The sequence below is a fragment of the Ambystoma mexicanum genome, chromosome 8 (genome assembly GCF_040938575.1).
Source record: "Ambystoma mexicanum isolate Mex_15411 chromosome 8, UKY_AmexF1_1, whole genome shotgun sequence".
NCBI lineage: Eukaryota > Metazoa > Chordata > Amphibia > Caudata > Ambystomatidae > Ambystoma > Ambystoma mexicanum.
The window spans coordinates 77,307,563-77,330,527 of record NC_090929.1 but is presented as its reverse complement, the minus strand read 5'-3'; the positions used below and the strand labels follow the sequence as shown (position 1 = coordinate 77,330,527).

Here is a 22,965-nt window from a genome sequence, read left to right as displayed (position 1 = left end):
AAAGAGGGTTCAGCTGGCTTCTGTCTGGTTGCAGTGATGCATATCCTGGGTCTCCGTCGTGGGTACAAGAGGGAGGGCATCTGGAGGACACCTACTGCAGCAATTCAGAGGTCAGCGGCAGCTACAGCTCTTTTCAGATCAGCAGCACTCTGCGTTTTCAGCACTCAGTAAACGGCACCACTGCGGATCTCTGATACCGGTTGTACTTCCTTCACTCCTTGAGTCCTGCACTGTGGTGAGGGGTACTCAAGTTCTGGTCGTCCTGCTTTGGGAGGGTCCTGGAGAGACTTCTGGTGCTTCTGGCCGGATCCTAGACATTGTACTCTACGAACTTTTCGACCCCTGGCACTCTGTTCCTGCTGCAGCATAGAAGTACAGCCAGTCGGGGAAGATGGTCCAGTGGAGTTAGTCTCGGGGTTAGTTGATCCCACTAACCCAAGGGAAGAAGTCGTCCCTTCGGAGCTTCTCTTGTCGGTCACAAAAAGGAGTTTCAGCACAGCAGCAGGGCTTCACCGGGCAATTAAAGGTCCAGAAGGATGCAGCAAGCTTTGTTCACGTTTTCTTCATCTGGTTATTTCCAGTGGTCGACTCGGACTTCAGTCCCAAGACCCTCGCCTTTTTAAGCAGGTTTCTCCCATTCAGGCACAGCCTAGCTGTCACTCAAACTGAAAGGACAGCCAGCCAATCAGGACTGGGTGCATTCAAGCATTCCTAAAGACAAAACAGGGGAGTTTCGGGAACCTCCTTCACTTCCTGCCCTTCCAGAGACAATGGAGCCAGAGGCGGGTTTCAGGACTGAAGCCTGCCAAAGGCAAGGTAATAAAGCGCTCAAACCTGGCTTGGCACGCAGAGTAAAACCCAAGAAAGACTTCTCAAACGGAAAAGGGGGTGGGGAGGCTGGGGCCATTTTGACAAAATGGTCACCCATGGGTGCTATACTGCAGCTGAGGATTCAGCCTACAGGAGAAAAGCACAATGGTTGGAAAATTAAACCACTGCCGCCAGCCATTTAAAGTAGTGAGGGTAACATACACAATGCTACATGAGTAGGTAGGAAAAAGGGGCTACTAAGTAACTCCCCAGCACTCCACATAAGATGGTTTGTTCTGGGCCTACAAAGACAAAAGCTAAGTAAAGTCAATTTCACTTAAACAGTAGTTCACACAAGAAAAGATACTTAAACCTTATGAGAGATGTAAAGGATTTCTCGGTGACACTGCCCTGAAAGTGCTGTGTGTGTCACCATACAAAAGGTAGATGCCTATGAAGTTTGTCAGACACCCAAAAGAAAGAAAACATGTAATCCAAACCAGGTCAAAACATAGAGTGAGAAAAAGGGCTCACTCACTCCAGGTTTAAAATGAAAGTCCTAAAGTCCAGCAAATGGGCTGTGGTGGGGGGTGTCTCTAAGGTTGAAGGGAATTGGCACATAAATTAGAATTTTACCTAACAAGTGGTACAGCCTTATTTTAAGAATGGAGTTGTGTACCGTCTCAGTTGTATGGTTTTGCTAAGCCCTTAGTTGGACTTCAGAAAAACTGTCCTAGCAGCCACCTGCCCCTTTCTGTAAAATGCTGAGTTTCCAGAGGAGTAAGTGGGAAATCCGAAAATAAGGTGAGGTTCCGAGGTAGAAGGCAAGTTGACCACTGAAACAGAATATCTGAAGCTGAAGAGACTACCATTGACACCTGCAGACCCTTAAAGTAATCATGAAGCGACCACTGCTGTCCTGACCCTGTTTTCTTATAAACAGAGGAGCTCCGAAGAGGACGACTCCTTCCCTTTGACTGGTGGGAACAACCAGTCCCAAGACTAACTACAAATCGAGCCATCTCCCTGTGGAATTCCAGGGTTGCAAACCACGAATACCAGGAGTCCTCCACCCATTTGCAGTGCAACGTCTTTGCAAGGCCGAATTCGTCCAGAACTTTGAGCTCCAGTTGGACATCCAGAGGCATGATCCCACTCATCTAGTCCCCTAACCAGAGTGCAGGACTACAGAATCGAAGATTATCGACCAGGCAATAACCGTCCTTTGTTGGAGCTGATCAAAAGGCACCTAAACTGCAGACCCACGGAGGCCAAAGAAGTCCGTGCCAAGGGTCCTCTCTCGCAACTGCTGCTGTGACATCCCATACAGAGTCCTTCATTTAGTCACCAGACCGAGAAATCGGGAGACCTGGTCAGTCACTGCTTCACAGGAGAGAATACAGCTATGTTTGCTTCTCCTAACCTAAGGTACTGTTAGGTGAGTTTTCTTAAGTCCACTTGAGGTAAGACTTCATAAAACTCTCCCAAATGCATACAGGTGCCCAACTCATCAGTCTACTACTCCTGGAACCGTGGGAGAGTGGCAGAGCAGTCAGGTTTACCATAAGAGGAAGATGTGAGCTGTAGGGTAAGTACACTGAACACAATTAGTACAGTAGTCCAAAGAAACACTTATGCCAATACATTTATATTAAAATATATATGTATTATTTACAAAAGGAATGTCTTGAAATACATATCACTTAACTAATGCACATTGGATTACTTATAAAGGCCACTGCTTAGTTGGTAGTTGCCCGCAGTACACACTGACCGTTCTACCATATTATCGGTACGATCGCGCACAGACAAAGATGTACGGTAATTGTATTTAGTTATCAAAACCACAAGTCTTTTAGGAAGCAAAAAGGTTGGTTAGTCCAACAGCAGCAGAGCTTAAGGTTGTGCAGGCCTTTTCTCGGCAAACAAAAGCTTTAAAAGTCAGATCCCTAACTCTATGCAGAAGGCTCAAAGTCTTACAAAGCAGAACAGCAGCAAAAGTTCCAGTGGATACTTTCAGTCACTAGTTCAGGATGCTAGAAGAATTAACATGACGTTGGAGACCCTGTTAAAGAACACACTAAAGGGACACAAGCCAACAGCTTGGGTCGGAGTGAAGAGTGGACATACTGGACACCTCTTTGTGCACCCCAACACTCTGGAGCGACTTCTTGGTTAAAGTTAAGCAATACCTTCTCACCTCCACAGTACCTTAGGTTAGAAGAAATGTGTTTGGCTGGATTCTCCTCTGTCCAGCTGCTATTATCCTGGCCCCTGGATTCCTTGGTCTGGTGACGAAAGGCAGGACACTGAACGGGATGCCTCTGCAGCAGTCGAGAGAGAGGACCTCTGGCACAGATTTCTTCAGCTTTTCTGGTCAGTCTTTGGTTTTGGGGCCCTTTCTGCAGCACCAACAAAGGACACGATTCGCCTGGTCAATCTTAGATTCCTGGAGTCCTGCGCTCAGGTGAGGGGACTTGAATGAGTAGGATTGTGTCTCTGGAGTTCAGCGAAGACTTGGAGGGATTCAGCCTTGACGAGACGTTGCACTACGAATGGGACGGCGGTCTCCTGGTATTCGCAGTCTGCAGCTCTGGAAAAGCACAGAATCTCGGGAGATTGCTCAGATTGTAGTTTGACTCGGGTCTGGTTGATTCAACCAGCCAAAGGGAAGAAGTCGTACTCTTCGGAGCTCCTCTGTTGCATAGAAAATGGTGTCAGGACAACAGTGTTCGCTTCAGTGTTGCAAAGGGTCTGCAGGTGTCTCTGGTCATCTTCGTTTACTTCAAGTTCCAGTGGTCGAATTTCCTTTCACCTCGGGAACCTCACTTTTTTTATTCCATTTCAGCACACTCCTCTGAAATCTTTCTCAGCAGTTTACAGAAGGGGGCGGGTTACTGTCCAAACAGGACAGCCAGACAGACCGCCAGTGGGAGCTGGTTCCATTCAGGCAGACAAAAGGGCACGGGTGTGAAAAAACTCCACCCTCCCACTTCCTGTCTATCCAGTCACACTGGAGCTTAGGCTGGGACACCCAAGGGTTCCTGCCAAAGGCAAAACACACACACACCGACCTCCCCCTACCATTCTGGGAGAAGTGCTAACGAAGAACAACCATGCTAGAAATGGTGAAAAAAGACAGGAGCCACCATGTTGGAACATGGGTGACCCCATTGTGCACAGCTGAGACTGAATACAGTCTGCTGTAAAGAAATAAAAAGCACAATAGTTGGTAGAACATGTCCACTGCCGAGTTGTCTGTGACTAAAAAGTCACAGGAGCAGAGAGAAGGGGGTGTGTGTTAATCTCTCGGTATAAAGTTTTAGGAGGGATAAAAAGTATTGCTCTATACTTAAGAACAGTAATAAGGATAAAGAAAATCTCAAAGGAGAACCCAAAAGTTTCCCAGCAACACTGCCCCCAAGGAGCTGTGTGCTGCTAAAGTTAAACACATATGCCTGTAAGAGATATGGCAAAAAGTAGACTCCATAGAAAAGGTAAAACGCAGAGAACCGAGTTCTAAAAGACGAAGCAAATAAGAATGAATGGCTAGAAAAAGGCTCCACTTATTCAGGATGTAAAGAAAAAGGCCCAGAAGTCCAGCAAAACATGCTGGGGGTCTCATTAGGAGAGGTGGTGTGAAGCATAAACATTATACATCTCCCTGACACATTCCCCTCTTCCCCCAGACTAAGGGACAGGAAGATCTAATTCACTCTTGGATTAATCTCTTGATCCTATTGATCAATCTTGCTGGAGAGACCATCAGCATTCTTATGTGGGGTGCCTGAACTGTGCTCAATATTGAAATAAAAGCTTTAAAGGTTTATGGACCACCTGGGCAATGTTGGGTTTTCTCCTTTCATCAGCATCAACCACCTTAAGGATTGGTAGTCAGTTTGAATCCTGAAAGTAGAACCGTGCGCTACTTCAAGGCCCATACTAAATTCACGTTCAATTGTGGCCCACCATTTTTTCCCTATCTTTTAGTTTGACTAATAAAGCAGAGCGTGTGCTCCCTGCCTTTGCTACCAAATTGACTCAAGACTTCTCCTATCCCTGTGTTGGAAGCATCAGTCTGGACTAAGAAAGCCAGACTAGTATAGGTTGGAGCTCTCGCCACTGGAGCTTTACAGATGGCTTCTTTCAGCCGCTGGAAGGCTTTTTTAGTTCTCATTCCACTTGACCCTTTTAGGGTACTTTGGAAAGGACGCAGTATTCAGGGGAGAAGCTATGGTCCCATCGTTCTCAATTAAGCCTCTGTAGTAACCAGTAAGTCTTAAGGCTCTTACTTGAGTTTGAGTAGTTGGAGTGGCCCAGCCGTGTACATACCGGGTAAGGGCTTAATCTCCCCTACTCCCACCTCATCCCTAAGGTAGACCACCTCACTTTGACTAACCTGGCACTTTCTTGCTTTCATGGTTAGATTGGCCTGTTGAAGGGCCTGCAGCACATGTTCCATGTGGATATTCTGTTCTTCCCAGATAGAGCTGAACACTGCAGTGTCATCAAAGTATGCCACGCAGAAGTTCTCGAACCCATTCAGAACATGATTAACCATTCTCTGAAAAGATGCAGGTGCATTCTTTAATCCAAAGGGCATGACCTTAAACTGGTACAAGCCTTCTGGGGTTGAGAATGTTGTTTTCTCCTTGGCATAGTCAGTCATGGCAATCTGCCACTCAGTCGCTTTGGCTGAGGTGCGCACCAAACATTTGCCGGCCTCCACATCACAATCTCATACGGGGAGAGCCCGGTTCCAGCCTGAAAATAAAGTTTGATGCGATTCATGAAACAGGCACTATTCCTAGTTTCTGGTGTTCGGCCATTATAATTCCGATATATAAAAAAGGGGCAACAAATGATCCTGCAAATTTTAGGCCAATTGCGCTCATGGATGCCTCTGCTAAGATCTATTCTAGTTTATTGCTGATTGCTATTCAGTCATTTATATCAGCATCCTCTCTACTTTCAAAATTTCAAGTGGGCTTTCGCAAATTCATTGGCTGTTCCTTAAACACCACCATAATTGCCCATTTATGTCCATGAAACATTCAAAAATAGGACCGATATATATGGCCGCTCTGGATTTGACAGCTGCCTTTGATTCTGTGATAAGATTGTTACTATGGGCTAAAATGTTGAAGTATGGCTTTCCCATGACTTTGGTCGCCAAGATTGCACTACTCCATCTTTTAGACGACTTATAGCGTCCGAATGAAAAGAGCAGGGGCTATGACCGATCCAATGATGTGGGTAGGGCTGTGAGCCATTGTGACCATTGAAGTTACATAGGAATTTGGCAACATCAAGTTTTTAGTTCCCTTGTCCACCCAACAACCCTCTAAATCTAACTCAGCAGAGCACTCTGCCCACCCTTGTATCTCATCGGCCGTGGCTTCGGCCTGCATTTCTTTGACAGTGGCAATTCCATCTTCTATCATACAGGGTACTTCCTCAGTCTGGACTGTCATCATTTTGTTATACAAATCAGTGGCAGTTTGTTTTGCAATTCTGTCTGCAAATGCGTTTCCCTCTCCCACTTTGCATGTTACCTTTTTATGTGCCTCGCATTTCACTATTGCTAGGCGCTTTGGAAACGTGAGTGCAGACAGCAATCGTACAATCAAAGGGCCATGTTGAATTCTGGCCCCATGCGATGTCAAGAAACCCCTCTCAGCCCAGAGTCGACCAAATTTATGAACCACCCCAAAAGCATACTGACTATCAGTATGTATATTCACGTTCAAATTTTCAGAAATCTCACAGGCTCTGGTCAATGCTATTATCTCTGCGGCTTGTGCCGAGTTGTAGGGGATTCTTTTGCTTTCTACAACGCTCTCTAGGGTAGTGATAGCGTAAGCGGCAGTTGGCGTGCCATCAGGTAATTTAAAACAAGAGCTGTCACAAAATAACTCCATCTGGCTCCTTTTGTGGGATGTCACTTAAATCAACTCTTCCCCTTCCTTTCTTCCTCAGTGACCACTAAGCAATCATGGGGTGGTGATTCGTTGTCACCAATATCTTTTGTGGGCAGTGGCATTAATTCTGCAGGATTCAAAGCGCTACACCTCATAATTTGGATATGGGGCGCGAACAAGATAATCTCATCTTGTCAATCTAGCAGAGGTGAGGTGTTGCGTCTGTGTCCTATTTAATAGGACATCTATGGCATGTGGCACCATCAGAATTAAAGTATGCCCCAATACCATCCCTTCTGTTTGTTTCACCGACGCAGCAACCGCTGCGACAAATCGCAAACATCGTGGTAGTGCGCGTGCTACAGGGTCCAGCGCAGAAGAAAAATAGCCGCACAGCCTATTTCTTCCACCTTGTTCCTGTGTCAAAATGGCCAATGCACATCCTTCATTCTCGCATACAAACAATCTAAAAACTTTTTCATAATTTGGTGTGCCCAAAACTGGAGCAGAACATAATGCAGTTTTCAATTGATCAAACGCTCTGACATTCTTCATTCCACTGCAAAGCCATCACCGCATCCTTCTTAGTTAATAGCACCATTGGCTTCACAATCAGCGCAAAATTACTGATCCACTGCCGGCAATAAGAAGCCATGCCTATTATGGCTCTGACTCCTTTCTGTGTCTTTGTAATAGGCATACAAGAAATACTTTCTATGCGTTCTGGCGTTAGCCTTCGCCCTTCTTTCGAAAGTAGGTAGCCCAAATAAGCCACCTCCTTTCGATTATATTGAAACTTCTTCAAACTAGCTTTATGGCCATGTGCCGCTAGGTGTGACAGTAGTAATACGGTGCTCTTTTTACAAATCTCTTCTGTATCAGCAGCGATCAACATATCTATGTATTTCAATAGTACACACCCCACTGGTAATTCTAGCATGTCTAGCTGCACTTTTAAAACTCTACTGTAAATACTCGGACTTTCCATATATCCTTGTGGAATGCACGTGAATGTAAATGATCGGCCCCCTAATGTGAACGTGAACAAATATCTACTGTCCTTGTCCACCGGAATGCTAAAACATTTTTTAGATCAATTACACTAAAGTATTCTGCTGAGGCAGGCATCATTGTCAATATTGTATTGACGTCTGGGACCAAGGGAAATTGTGGATCTACTACTTTGTTTACCGCGCGCAAATCAATTATGAAACAATATGGTACTTCATTGCCTCCTTTCTTATACACTGGAAGAATCGGGCTGTTACATGTACTGCCTGTAATTTCTTCAATTACCCCTAATTTCACCAAATCTGAAACAATACTTTTCAATCCTCTCTCTCTCCATTAGCCGAAATTTTATACTGGGGAATTCGCGGCAGTGTAACTCCTTCTTTCAAAATGATCCTCACTGGCTCTATCTTCAAGCATCCTACATCGTTATCATGCATCGCCCATATACAGGTTGGCACTTTTCTTAACTCTCCTGGCAAAGTTTCAGAGATGAATTCTGACACAGGGGCATCTTGTGGCCAAATCGTCAGAAACACCCCATCTGACGTGCAATGTATAATCGCACCTAGCTTTTTCAACAAGCTCAATCCCAGCAGGTTCTCCCTACAATTTTCTGTTAGGAGAAAGGGACAATGTTCGGTGAATGGTCCTATGGTATCTGGGACTGGTTGGGACACTGGGTTTATGACTGGTGTACCTGCGAACCCTACGGAAATATTCTTTTGCCCTGACAGTGGTATATCCGGAACCAAGTGATGGTCTATTGAACACTTTTACGCTCCTATATCTACAAGGAAGCGGTGCTCCTCATTCCTGACTCTCATTTCTACATAGGGTCCTCTCTGATTCACAGGAATAGACACTGGTTCCGACCCCTGCCCTGGGCTGTCCTATTGGGGAAATAACACATCATCCGATGTGTAGTCACTACTATTACTGTAATACGTATTTGGCTGTGTATTGAAAATGTTCCCATTCTTTCCTCTATTTCCCCCACTCTGATTCCCATACTGTTGGTTTTGCTGGCCCTGACTCTGGTTAGGAGCACTTTGGTTTTGGGCTTGGTTTTGATTACCTTCATTATTGTGGTGCTGTTGCATACTATCCCTATTTGGTCCATTCGCTCCTTGGTGCCCTCTGTGCTGTCTTCTCTGGCCAGATCCATTTCTATTTTGTAAATGTGGACATTGCGCTCGCCAGTGTCCTTCCTCCTTACAGTATGCACACTGATTTGGTCCCAATGGCCCCCCATGCATATTCAAATTACTCCTCCCTTGTGCATTCCCTCTTCCTCTATTATGGCCTGCTACTTGCTGCAGTAACACCCTTGTTTTCAATATGCATGCTTTCAAGTCTTCCCCCACCTGTTTTAACAATAATAATTTGTCCACCATCGTCTTTCGCCCTGGCGATGGTAAATGTTGCCGTCGATTATGTGGCCCTAGCACTTCCTGCCTATCTCTCCCGATATCCTTACCCCTGTACTCAGGTGCAATAAACATTTCAGCATAATCATTTTCCAATTCATTTTTAAGCTCAAAGTCCATATACATGTTCCCTTACTACTTCATCTCTTTCTCTACAGCGTGCTAATGCATTCAGATCTAACAATCGCTGCAATGGTAATTTCCCAATTAACTTTCCATCTCTCCACCAAATATTCACCCAGGCATTCCAACACTACCTGTCTTTCGTTGCTTCTTCGGAAGCCATACATCGAAGCCAATGCTGCCGTCCCATCATTCCCATCTATATACATCTCTGCCTGTTGCTGCAATGCCGCCTTCCGTTCTTTGCTGATCGCACTGCGAGTTATCCTTGTGCATCCACTTTGTTCAGTGCTGCCTCTCGCCCCCGTGGTTTCCACTTCAACCCCTGGAGGGACGGACGGTACCGAGTCTGTATCTAGGGCGGGAGATGCGGATGGGACAGTAGGAACGGGGAGTGTCTGCTGTGGGCCTGGCTGGCTAATAGTGCTACGTGCGTGGTCTGTGGCTGTGGGAGGGCTTGAGCTACGGGAGGGAGAGTTTGAGCTACGGGAGGGGCTTGAGCAAGTATTACTGGTGTGTTTGGCCTTGCTTCTGATCTTGGGCCTTGTTGTGTATGGATCAATATGTTTTCCATCACTTCATCTGCTATGTGCAATTCCCGTTGTGGGTATATTTTTTCTATGTTCAACTGGTCTCGTCAACCTGACCTCCTTAGACCCTCCGTCCACTCCTCCTCCTTTTCTTCCGCTACTTCATCTTTCGATTTATGCCTGCGTGCATGCTTCGCTCTACTTCTAAATTGGAGCATTGCTTCCCTTCTCCAGTCCTTAACGATATCAAGTGCTGCGGGACGCGCTTTCTTTCTTATCAACACCCTTTCTAGGTTATCTATTCTCGCTATCTCAAAACTACCATTTATTGGCCACTGATGGTCTTGTTGCTTTCTGGTTTGCCTATGCCAAGTCTCACAGAATATTATATCTCCCACACCATACTTCGCATACATCTCATACGCCGGCGTTCCCCCAGGTGGTGCAATTTGGCCATTCTCCAAAGATTGTCTACCACAGCGGGAAAAGCCCGCTAGGGTGGACAATACCCTAGGCATGTTTCAACCTTCCCTTGGTTAATCGACCTTACCCTGGGCGTTTGATTTTGCAAAGTCAACTCTCAACCAATATCAGGGTTATTTTGAATCGGGGTATGACTCACCTGATAAATCAAATTGTCCTCCAGGACGCAATTTGTCTGTATACTGACGCAACCAATGACGTTGTGTCTGTTTCTTGTCGTCTTCCTTGTTTCGGGACCCTCGCCTCCTTGTTATCTGGCCAGATACGTCGATCAGGGATCAGATGTGTGCAGATCTGCATAGGAATCTCATCACTTCTACAGGGCGCCCCGAACACCTCTTGATCCCGGCTCGATCGTCCCGTCCTCGTCGTTCTCCACCTTTATTCTATTACAACGTACAAAATGGAACAAGTGGGGGAGGGTCCCTATTCGGGGGCCATCTTGAAAGGGGCCCTTAGGGGTACCTCGCGTTATGGAAACAAGGCAAATCACCACTCACGATAGATATGCCAGACAGGTTGTATTTCCAAAGCTAGGGTTTATTGCATAGCAAATAGTCTCAGTTGGCCAACTCGGTCTCACGCCCCGCGATGTGTATCTCTAGACTGCGAGGGGCGCAAGAGAGCGAATGACGTACATCAGTTACATATATACAAAATGCATATCATACAATCGTCTGTGACATGTAACACCGCCCTTTATTGGGTTTCTTTGAACTCTGTTTGATGATGGACAATTTCGACGAATGACACCTTCAAATATCTATTCTAGCAACAATATGCAACCTTGCAAGTGTAGAGACATCTTTTCTTTGTTGAACAGAACACAGTGCTTCTGTTCTTCTAAGCGAGCTATCTTTGATGTGCTATTCGTGTCCTGGGAGCCGACATGCTCTACAGGGCTTGGGAAAGGGGGGGGCGTAAGAAGAGCATAATTCAAGCCTTTAGCTGCTTTATTCTAATATTTTCTACCATATAACGAGACTGGCTGGAAGCTGTGAAATGATTAAATGCCCTGCGGCTCTCCTTCAAGGCTATATTCGGGAGGGAGCTGGGCATTCCTCTCCAGAGCTGCCTATGTTGTGTTTCAACAAACTCCTTATTAGCCTCGCGGCCTTGCGGCCTTGTCCTTTCACGTTCAGACAACAATGTTAACAGTCGAGCAGAGTAAGCAAAAAATGTGCTGCAAAGCAGTTTGAACAGAAAGCAATGAGCAATCGTTAGATAACAAAATGGCGATCCTTGTTACATCAAAATGCTCGCTCTTTGGTGAAACTCGGAAATCTATTTCTATCTTTATGTACATGAGACGGTTAGTCTTCGGCCACCAAAATATGTTAGCTGTCAATCGTGAGAGGTGTCTATTTTTCTTCCCCACTAGACCCAGCACACACCATTTTACAATGGAGTGCTGGTGGGGTTGCATAGTACCCCATGTGTCTAAACGCTCATGTAGCAGTGAAATGCTATCCTTTCCTATTGAAAAGGCTGGTGGCAGTGGTTTTACAACAAACTACCATGATTTTTCCCGACTGCGAACACCGGTAGCTAAAAATCACGGGAGCCATGTTTTTCAAGATGCCGCCTTAAACCCCTTTGTTTAAACGGGTCCCGGTCTTCTTTTTTCTCCATTTCGTTTTGGAAAGGTCCTTCTAGTGTTTGTCTCTGCGTGCCAAACAGGTTTGGTCCATTTTGTTCGTGTGCCTTTGGCGGGCTTCAGGACTGAAGTCCGCCCTTGGCGTCTGAGTGTCAAGGGTGGGCAGGAAGTGAGGGAGGTGCCCGAAACTCCCTTTGCTTAGTCTCCTAGGAGACCCAAATGCACTCTGGCGTTCTTGGGTGGCTGACTGCCCGGCAAGGGAAGCCACTCTGTTGGGTGAGTGACAGCTAGGCTGGAATGAAAGGGAGAAAGTGGTTTAAAAGGAGACTCTTGTGTATTGGAAGGCAGTCGGCCACTGGAATGAAAGAACCGAAGATGAGCTGTAAGAGGACGGCTGCTGCAACCACTGGACTATTGGTTTGTCTGGTGAAGCCCTGTTGCAGATCCAAATTGCCAAACTCCATTCGACAGAGGAGCGCCTTAAAGGATGACTTCTTTCTTTGAGTTGGTGAGACCAATCAAATCATAAGACACCTGGATACCATTCTCAAGGCTGGTTAGGTTTTACTAGGGAGAGGGACACCAGTTTGTGTTCTTGAATCTGCAGCGCCTGGAACTGAAGTGACTCCATTTGGTTTGCTTTCTTCAACGATCCCGTGCAGTGCAGGAGTCCCCCAAAGTCCTCCCTCTTGTCCCACGACTGAGGCTCGGGAACAACGTGATCTGCAGGAACTGCCAGGAACCACGACTTCAGCATTTGTTTTCTTCACAAAAAGATACTGTGACAACCGGATTGAGAAAACGCCACTCTCGCGGAGAAAGTTCGTGAAACTTTCCCCACTTGCAGGCCTAATCGGCTTGTGACCCCACAGATGATTCTTTTTCGCCTAAACTACTTCTGAGAACTTTTGCAAAGACTTTAGCGTTTGATACCAGAACTGCACTTTACTATCCAGAACACTAGCCCATTGACTTTGGCCAGGCCTATTGACTTGAATTGAACTCTTCTGGTGAACTGAAACTATTTGCACTGCCTAGAAAGTATATATGATCTAATCTACTTGCTTTTGTCCTTTTTGCTCACTAAGTAACTGAACTGCCATTTGGCGCCTTTTTTCAAGGGAGCTCGAACTGTCTCAAACTTTTGAACTGAAGTGTATTGGTCTTTAATATTAAGTTGTCTTCTAGTGAAATGTTTTATAAATGATTGTGTAAATACATTGTTTGATCAAGAAACCTTGAGTATAAGGGTCTACCTGAACCACTGTGATTGAAAGTCTTCTGTGTAACTATTTGTACTTCTCACATTCACTCTTGAGAAGCCTGGCTGCTCAGCTCGCTACCAACAAGATTCATACCAAAGGTTGATCTTGCTTACACTGAGGAGTTGCTAGGGGGGCTGGGAGCGGGCTAAGGAGGCTATAGCCGCTGGTCTTTTGGTTGTAGCCCCTGATAGAATCTCAGGAGCTACAACCAAAAGGCTAGCTAGCCCCCAGTCCTGACAGTTCCGACATGAGCATAGCCCTGGTCTTTTCCAGACCTAGCAACACCCCTGCTACACCTGTAGTCCTAATTGTGTGTGGTGGTCCCAGAGGGTACTGCATGCAATTCTGCCTAACTGGCAAATGTGCCAACGCCTATAGTGTTTCTCAACCTCTGCACCTATCTCGGCCCAGTAGAAGTACAATGATATCCCCTCCTTGGTCCTTTCTGAACTCAAATGACCAGCCAGAGGGTCTTCATGTGCTAATTGTAGGAATTTGGATATCAATTCTTGGGGTACCACCAGTCTCCTAAGGTCCCCTGGAATTGATTCCATCCTCCCAGTAAAGCCTATGCTGCCCAGGTTCTTGGCATTTTCTCTGGTAAACTGCCTGCTGATGCAGACCTTCTAGCGATGGATCACCTGTCCTTTACTGAAGTCTGTCCTGGGCACTGGTTCTATTCAGGCACTCAGGCAGACAAAGGGCAGAGGAGTGAAAAACGCCTCCCCCCCACTTTCTGCCTGCCCAGACACACTGGAGCCTTGGCAGGGGCACCCAAGGGTTCCCGCTAAAGGCAAAAACACACTCCCCTTCTCCCCTCCCAGAATACTAGAACAGCTAACAAAGAACCACGCTAGAAATGGCAAAAAATGAAAGGAGCCACTATGTTGGAACATAGGTGACCCTATTGTGCACAAGAAAACAGTACAATAGTTGGTAGAACACGTCCACTGCCACCAGACTGAACTAGAGGGTTGTCTGACTAAAACATCACAGGAGCAGAGAGAAGGGGGATACCAGGTATCACCTTAGCACTCCACATAAGGTGGTCTGCACTAATCTCTTAGTATAGTGTTTTCGGAGGGATACAAAGTATCCTTAAGAACAGTAGTAAGGATAAAGCATCTCAAAGGAGACTCCAGCGGGTTCCCAGCAACACTGCCCTTAAGGAGCTGTGCTGCAAAAGTTACACAGATGCCTTGAGAGATTTGGAGGAAAGTGACTCCATAGAAAATGTAAAACAGAGTTCCAAAAGACAAAGCACATAGGAATGAACAAATGGAAAAAGGCTCTACTCATTAAGGATATATACAGAGGTCCAGCAAAAAGTGCTGGGGTGTCTCACTAGGAGAGGGATGAAGCATACAAATGATACATGTCCCTAACAGGTACTGTGCGGCTAATAGTAGAACTTGCCTTAAGCCGAAGAGTTGCTCCAGTGTGAATGGAGGAAGTTGCAAGGTGTTAGGGTGTCCACCCATACCTCTGGCCCAGGCTGGACAGCTTGTGCTCCTTTTAGGGTGTCCCTCGCACGGTCCTTGTAACTTGTGGTATCTTGCTAAGCGTTTTGATTCTAGTGATTAAAGTATCATGCAATTCTTTGCCTTTCCAGCTGCTACATAAGATTTCATATTCGCTCCTCCACTGTGTTTCTTGTTAGGGATTAGATTTACACAGCATCAGATGCCTTAAAGTGTTACTAAAACATCTAAAACTGCTCAAGTGTGTATAACCACCCTTTTCCTTCCCACAGACTTTGCCTGCTGTGACTTTAAGATCTGAATGGCATTACAGTTTATCTGTAATATATCAGAATGCGCGTCTTTACTAGAAATACGGTAGAACTGTCATTCTCTAACAGTTGTGACCGCGAGCAACTTCAATTGAAGCAGTTGCCATTGAAAAGTATTGTTTACGTTTCCTATGTTTTGGTTATCTAAAAAATGTATTTACTTAACCTGCCTTGTGTATATAAAATAAATGTATATTTTATTGTAACTTTCAGTTTATAAGAGTTTCTTTGGACTATTGAATTGACTGGGTTCAGTGTACTTACCTGCAGCTCACACCCTCATCCTAAGATGAGCCTTGCTGCTCTGTCTACCAGATCCTTTTGGTAGTACAGACTTGTACTGAGAGTTGGGGACCTGTATGCTAAGGGATAGGTTTATAGTCTTCTCAAGCACTGGATCTTTCATGGATTTGCATGCTGTGAATATTTCCCGTCGTCAGGCTGGGAAGCCTCAGTAACTTTAACTTGGCATTTTCTTATGGAAAACCTCGACACTTTAGTGTCCTATCAACGTTCTTTTTGGGTGCTTTAGGACACGGCAATAGGACGTCTGCTATAAATAGCCCCACGGCTTCCCTTCAGATTTCAACCGTCTCCAAACTGTTGGGATCACCTAGTGTTTCTTCGTGCTTGCATGTGTTTTTTGTATTGACAAGTATGTCCTCTTTGGCCCAGAAAAAATCTCTTTCGGCCTTGTGCTACCTGCGGCCTTAAGAAGGTATTCGAAGGAGACAGCCATTCGGACTGTCTCTACCCCCATCACTCGGCGGATGCCTGCGAGATAAACCAGTGGTTTTCGGTGAAGACTGTGAAAGACTGTAACCGACGGCTCGTATGTTGGCTAAACAAGGGCACTTACCTGGCCTCGGAGGTGGGTTCGGCCCGGGGGTGCCAGTCTTCAGGGAGAGCGGAGAAGGCCTCTGAGCACCGCCGAGTGACGTCGGCAGAATCCCCCACTAAGGAGCAATGGACGGAGTTGCCAAAGTCTGAGGTGGGGAGAGGTAGCAAGTCATTTACGTACCGGTCGCATCATTCCAAGGGGGCGAGGGGTTCGCTTTCCATGTCGGATCGGCCTGACCAGTCCAAGGGGTCTGGTGGTAGGCCCGAGAAGTCAAAGGTGTCGGACAAAGGACAGGCGAAGCCGAAGGGGTCTTCCTCGACGCACTCGTCATCCAGAGATCATCATAAGTCTTCGTCCAGCCGGGAGTCTTCGAAGCACTGTTCAGGTTCATCTTCCAAAAAATCTGTCTCCAGTGAAGGCTAAGACCATGGAAGCCGCGGTTCTAACGATGAGATCAGCGGATATTCCCTCGTCGACGGTTGCAGTACAGTCTGAGGTTACGTCGACGACTGTGGTGTCATCGGCGCAGTCCACGAGTCTGCCGGACAGTGGGCCATTGCTGTTATCGTCGACGCAGATTGTGTCGGAAGGCTTGTTGCCGACGGGTGGACCGTGGCAGTCCTCCGCTGGCTTTGGGCCATGCTTCCTGTGGACATTTTGCAGCAAGATCCAGCTGCGTATTCCGTTTCCTCAGGGATGGAGGAGGAACAAGAGCCGCTTTTTGATCCGTCAGCTCTGGATCTGCAGTGTGGAAGGTCGTCGAGTGGGGTGGGGCCTTGGCCGCCCCTCTACCCGTTGGCTAATCAGCAGTCTCTGCTGTCCTTACAAGTATTAAATATGCTCTAGTCTTTGTTGGGGCATCTGGATGTGAGGCTGCCACCGCCTCAGAGTCCGGCTTTTTGCCTGGTGAGGGCCCTAGGAAGTCGCCCCCTGCACGGTTGCCATTGCTGTTGCTGGTGGGGTTGGGCCGTCCACTGAGTCATCCTGAGGAGAGGAGTGACCTGATTCGGAACCAGAGAGTGCTCTGTGCGACACCCTGTCGACGGTGTCTTCCTCACTGACGAGGGACGACGCCTGGGACACGGACCCTGAAGTGGAGCAGCCCAGTAGTCCGGCACAACCATCTCCGCCGGATGATATTGGGGCATTCCACGCCATGATGGCAAAGGCGTGTCAGGAGTTTGGGCTGGCGCCTGAAGAGGAACTTAAGGATTGCTTTCTCGTCGACCATATGGGAAAGGTGTGGCAGGAGGGCCTGCGCATGATGCGCCACCATTTTTCTGAGCCTGCAGTTTAGGGTCGCCTGAAAAAGAAATTCAAGGCTCCTGAGTCTACCCCTAGATGCCTTGTGTCGCAGCCCGAGCCAGAGTCGGTGGTTTTGGCAGCAGCAGCCGTAAGCCCACAAGCCAACACAAATGTGTTACGCCCCCGGACAGTGAGGCCAGGAAACAGGACGTGTTTGGGAAGACGGTCCTGGCGGTGGGGGCTACGACTGTGATTCCTTGTCAATTATGGCCACATATGATCGAGAAATGTAGCACAGGCTAGCCCGGAATGCTCTTTTGGAGCAACACTGTAAGGAGTCAATTCTGTTGGTACGAGAGGGGGAGGAGGCCTCCAACCACAGAATCAATATTGCAGTGGACCTGGCGGAGTCGGGGTTTAAGCAAATTAATAATGGGGTGGTGCTCCGGCGGCAGGCCTGGTTGAAGTGTACAGACTTTCATCCAAAAGTCCAGTATAAGGTAATCGATATGCCCTGTGAGGGTGAACACTTGTTCGGGGAAAAGGTTGATGAGGCCCTGTAAGGTATAAAAGAGGATGCCAAGACCGCAAAGTCTTTGGGTTCCCTGCAATGTGGTCGCTCTTTTCACTCCTTTCGAGCTTTTGGTGGAGCCTTAGGTAATGCCCGGTTTGCCTCCTCCAGAGATCAAAGTTACGGCGCTCCTGCTACTCGTCTCAAGGCTATCGGCGATCAGTCCAGTCAGCTCAGAAGAGCAGGGACTTTCAAGCTCAGCGAAAGAAAGTCATTCAAAAGCTCAACAATGACTGCTATATGGACAATCTGCTGGGGGGGCAGGGTGGTGAACCATGTCGACGATTGGCAACGGATAACAGATCGCTGGGTGCTGGACACGGTGTGTCTCGGCCACTCAGTGTTTCGGCATCCTCCGGTCCCTATTCTGCCATTGTATGTGGTGCAGCCGCATCTTCCAATCTTGCGGCAGGAGGTGGTGCTCATGCTAGAGAAAGGGGCGATAGAACCAGTTCCGGTCGTGGAGCGAGGCCAGGGGGTGTACTACCGGTTCTTCGTTGCAAAGAAAGCCAACGGCAAATGGAGGCCTATTCTAGATCGTTGGGCGTTGAACAAGAATCTAGGGTGCTTGTTGTTCAAGATGCTCACTCTTCAAGATGTCATCCGCTCGGTGCGACTGGGCAAGTTCCTGGCGTCATTAGATCTGCAGGATGCCTATTTTCCACATCCCGATGAGAGCAAAACACTGCAAGTTCCTGCGTTTCGTGATCGGAGAGGATCACTATCAGTTCTGGGTCCTCCCGTTTGACCTAAAGTCATTCCCCAGGACGTTTACGAAGTGTCTGGCCCCGGTGGCTGCCTTCCTCTGGAGGTACGGCCATCATGTGTACCCCTACCTGGAAAATAGGTTGGCAAGGGGTTTGTCGCAGGAACGGGCAAGGGAGTCTCACGGTTGGGATTCGCTGTCAACTTCGACAAATCATATTTGACGCCGTCCAGGGAATTGGTGTTTCTGGGGGCGCAGTTTCTTACCCAGGACAATTTTGTAAAACCTTCCAGCAAGCAAGTGGACAAGTTGCGGTCCAAAGCAGGCGAGTGGAGAAGGGGTACAGTGTTCTCGGACTAATGTTACATGTCGCTGTTTGGGGCCATGGCGTCGTGTATCCCTCTCATTCCCAATTGCTGCCTGTTCATGAGGCTGGTGCAGGAGTTCCTCGCAGACAGGTGGTTGCAGAGTCGAGGATTGTGGTTAGACAAGCTGGTGGTCGACTAGGGCTTAGTAGACTCCCTTCGTGGTGGACTTGCACACCCAATATTGTAAGGGGCATGCCCTTGCTGGAGCTGGAGTTCCAATTAACGATCGTGGCAGACGCTTCCCAGATAGGGTGGGGCTCACATCGATGAGTCACAGGTACGAGGCCTTTGGTCTCGGGAGGAGACTTCAGTGCATATCAATGTGCTTGAGTTGAGGGCGGTGCACTGGGCCCTGAGAGAGTTTCTTCTGCGTGTCCGCGTAGGGGTGGTGAGGGTGTTGGCGGACAGTACCACCACAATGTTCTATTTAAGGAAGCAGGCACGCATTCCCGAGTCCTGTCAAAGGAGGAACAGGACGTTTGGCATTGGTCAGTAGCTCAAGGGATCAGTATTGTCGCTTTCCATCTGCTGAGGGTTCTGAATTTTGAAGCGGATGCGCTCAGCAGGGACGGCAGTCAGCTGCACGAGTGGAGGCTGAAGGCAAAGCAGGTGGCCAGAATCTTCCGGCTATGGGGCCACCGGACTTGTTTTCTACTTTGGAAAACAGTGTTTGGAGTTTGCCAGCAGAGGGGCTCATCCAGAATCAATGGGGGATCTTGTTCTTGTTCCCGGGCCTCATTGCGTATGCATTTCCACTGACTCGGAGGACCATTCAGTGGGTTTGGAAGAATCGGTGCAGGGTAATTTTGGTAACCCCGTTCTGGCCCAGGCAGACGTGGTTTTCGGATCTCCTGCATCTAGCGGTGGAAGAGCCGTTTTGTTTAGGAGCCGATCCGGATCTCCTGTCTCAGGACGACAGCAGAGTGTGACATCACAATCCGGCATCTCAGCCTGCAGGCGTGTCTCCTGACCACTCAGAGTTCGGTCATCTAGGGATTGCCTGGGAGTGTCGCCGAATCTTGGAGGCGGCAAGGGCCCCTCCTGCCAATGTCTAGTATGGTCCTAAATGCACGAGATTCTGGGTCTGGTGTGAGGGTCACCCTGAGATAAAAACAATTGGGTGTCTCCCCGGCTCAGTTTCTCCCGTACTTGTTACACCTTGCCAAAAGGGGGCCTGGCGTTATCCTCCATCAAGGTGCATTTGTCAGCAATTTCTAGGTTCACGAGAAGGCACCATGCTGCTCCTCTGTTTAGTGATCGTTTGGTGAAACATTTTCTGAAAGGGCTATTTCTGACATTTCCCCCGGAAAAACGGTTTGCACCGGTGTGGAGCCTCAAAGTGGTTCTCTCAGCTTTGATGAAACCTCCATTTAAACCCATGTTGACGGCTTCTTTGAAGTTCCTCTTGTGGAAGGTGGCGTTTCTGGTGGCAATTACCTCGGCTAGACGGGTATCCGAATTGCAGGCACTGGTCATTGACCCACCTTAACGGAGGTTCATGAAGGACAAGGTTCTCCTGGCTACTAATGCACACTTTATGCCGAAAGTGCCGTCAGCGTTTCACAAAATTGCCTCGATTGCCTTACCCTTGTTCTTTGCTAATGCATCCACGCCGGCAGAAAAGGCCCTTCGTTCTCTGGACGTTAAGGGGGAACTCAAATTTTAACTGAACCGTACGCAGGACTTAGGAAGTCGAAGCAGCTGTTTGTGACATTTGGGCCCTCCAACAAGAGGCAGTCTATTTCCAAACAAGGAATTTCCCATTGAGTTTCATCTACAATTTCGTTTTGTCACACGAAAGCTGGCAAGCCTTTCAGGAGTGCTCTGAAGGCTCATTCTACATGGTCCTCGGCGGCGGTGCTATGTTCTGGTCCAGCGCTGGTGGACATTTGCTAGGCGGCGTCCTGGGCAGTGCCGTATACCTTCACCAGGCATTACTGTCTGGGGCAGCAAAATGTGGAAGATGTGCAGTTGGGGCGGGCGGTCTTCCAACGCCTGTTTCCGTAAGGTAGGCTCTGCAGCTTCAGGGGGTTTTTCTATTTTACTATGTCACTTGCTGGATTTGTTGTCTCATGTATGTGATAAGATACTATTGGTTGGTTTGCCTGTGATTCACCACCACACATTGGTTGTACTGCTACGTAATCTATTCACAGCATGTGAATCCATGAAAGATCCAATGCTGGTGAAGGGAGTAGTTTATCTGTAACTCCATTTCTCAAGCGTTGGTATCTTTCATGGATTCACATGCGTCCGCCGGCCACCACTGCAGGCAAACCTGGGGTTCGGGTTCCCTCTACTTTGGAGGTTAAAATCTGAAGGGACGCCACGGGGGCGGGGCTATTTATAGCAGACGTCCTATTGCCGTGGCCAAAGCACCCAAAAAGAACATTGATAAGACACTAAAGTGTCAAAGTTTTCCTATGGAAAACTTTAAGTTAAAGATACCGAGGTATCCCAGCCTGATGACCTGGAATATTCACAGCATGTTAATCCATGAAAGATACCAACGCTAGGAGTTACTGGTAAGAAACTATTCACTTACCTCAAGTGGACTTTAGGAAAACCCTCCCAACACCATCCTTTTGAGTTCCTTGACCCACATGCACCTCTGTAAGTGCAGCTTTTTTTTAGTTGACCCTCTGCTCCAGCCTCCCACCAACCCTCTAAGTATCGGTCGATTAACTGTTGCTTAAGAATGTTGTTTTTTAGTAAGAGTCTCTTTTGTTTCATTTCAGGATGAGCGGAAGGACCCTGGCAAGCAATCCCCCCAGAGGGAGCAGCCTCCTACAGGTAACCGCTGAAGGACTTGTAGGCGCCTTCCCCATTCTTATGATCCGATTGTATGCAAAGGGTGAGGCATTGGGGTTCTATTCATACACCTATTCTCTTTGTGCAGTATTCTACATATAGCAGCTTATTCTATTGAAATGGAAAAGTAGTGTACCTCTTAAAAGTAACATGCAGTTGTCCTTTGGAACATGTGTTTGCAGAAGGTAATAAAAGGAAATGGCCACCTTTTTGTGGCATCCATAGCAACCATTTATATAGTGCATGTCGGAGCAAAACTACGGTGTCATTGAATATTTGTGACCAGCTGTGCCACAATTGCTCTGCAGAAATGGGATAGAATTAGGACACATAAGAGGCTTTGTGCTCCATGAACTTAGAAAGGAAAATCATTTTTTTACTGTTATTCCTGTACATTTCGGTGATATGTGCTACTTAAGTGGTCAGATGTTCTTTTGACTGTGTGGCATTAGAAACTGTTCTCTGGATGCATTTAGCATAATCTCTGAAATATGCAAACAAATAGAACATTGTGTTCATTTACCATCCATGGCATGGCTGGCATTTTTACCTGCCGTGACACATGTCCAGTTCTACCCATTGTAAAATGTGCCTTTTTCTGCATGGAGATAATGAAGTAAACCCATACAGAATTGGCTGCAGTTGGCTCTTGCCTCTCCTGGGAACAGAGCACCATGGCATTTAGAGCAATTGGCTGTTAGTCCCTTTGCTTATCAAAGCTTTGCTGGGTGCAGCAATGAAACTGCAGACTGGCCTAATCATCTCAGACTTGGCCAGTATCTGTGATGGCTACCTGAGCATGGGTTTCCGACAGCCTGAAGGACACGTCAGTTTCCCCATGATAAATTAGCAAAAGCCAGTATATTGAAGCTTAAGGCCTCACTGCACTGCAAAAAGAGCAGGTCATATACAAAAATGAAAGCAAAAAAGTTTGTGGGTCCTTAGAAATGGAAAGAAAGGTGCTGTCAAGAGAAGTATTTCCTAAAAGCAGTAGGGAGAGTTTGGACCTTTCTCGCCTTTTCTTGCTTTTCCCTCTTCTTTCCGATCTCTGGCTGCCCTTTTTCCACTTAATAATCGAGATAACTTGTTTAAATTTTGTCCTTCCTGTAATCCGAAGTTTCCCTGGAGGGACATTCATAGGAAGTGCAATAACTGCTTACCTCGGGACCATGACTAGCGGTGCTGTAAAGCCTTTTCTCTTTGAGCCTAAAACACCTAATGAAAAGGAGTGCAAAGTGGTGGGCGGTCTCAGCCATGCAGGTTGAATCCCATTCCCCCCACCGGTGCAGTCTCATCGGATGAGGACACTTCAAATAGGCATGCCAAATGCACTGCTATGGGGAGACTACCCACTGGTGACAGCACACATGCTCACACCACCACTAATCACACAACCCCTATGCATCCTTCAACTGTACTATCTAAGATGCCAACGGCTCCCACAGGCCTGTCAATCTTTAG

At 47.3% G+C, this 22,965-nt stretch overlaps 1 protein-coding gene across 2 annotated transcripts in view; it reads left to right on the top strand.

Annotated features, from left to right (window-relative positions):
* TSC1 (TSC complex subunit 1) overlaps positions 1–22,965 on the top strand; it is a 684,759-nt gene that overhangs the window by 406,609 nt on the left and 255,185 nt on the right. For both annotated transcript variants that reach the window (XM_069609318.1, XM_069609319.1), the window contains exon 12: positions 21,432–21,486. In XM_069609318.1, the coding sequence (XP_069465419.1) occupies positions 21,432–21,486 (55 nt within the window). The remainder of the gene's footprint in view (positions 1–21,431; positions 21,487–22,965) is intronic.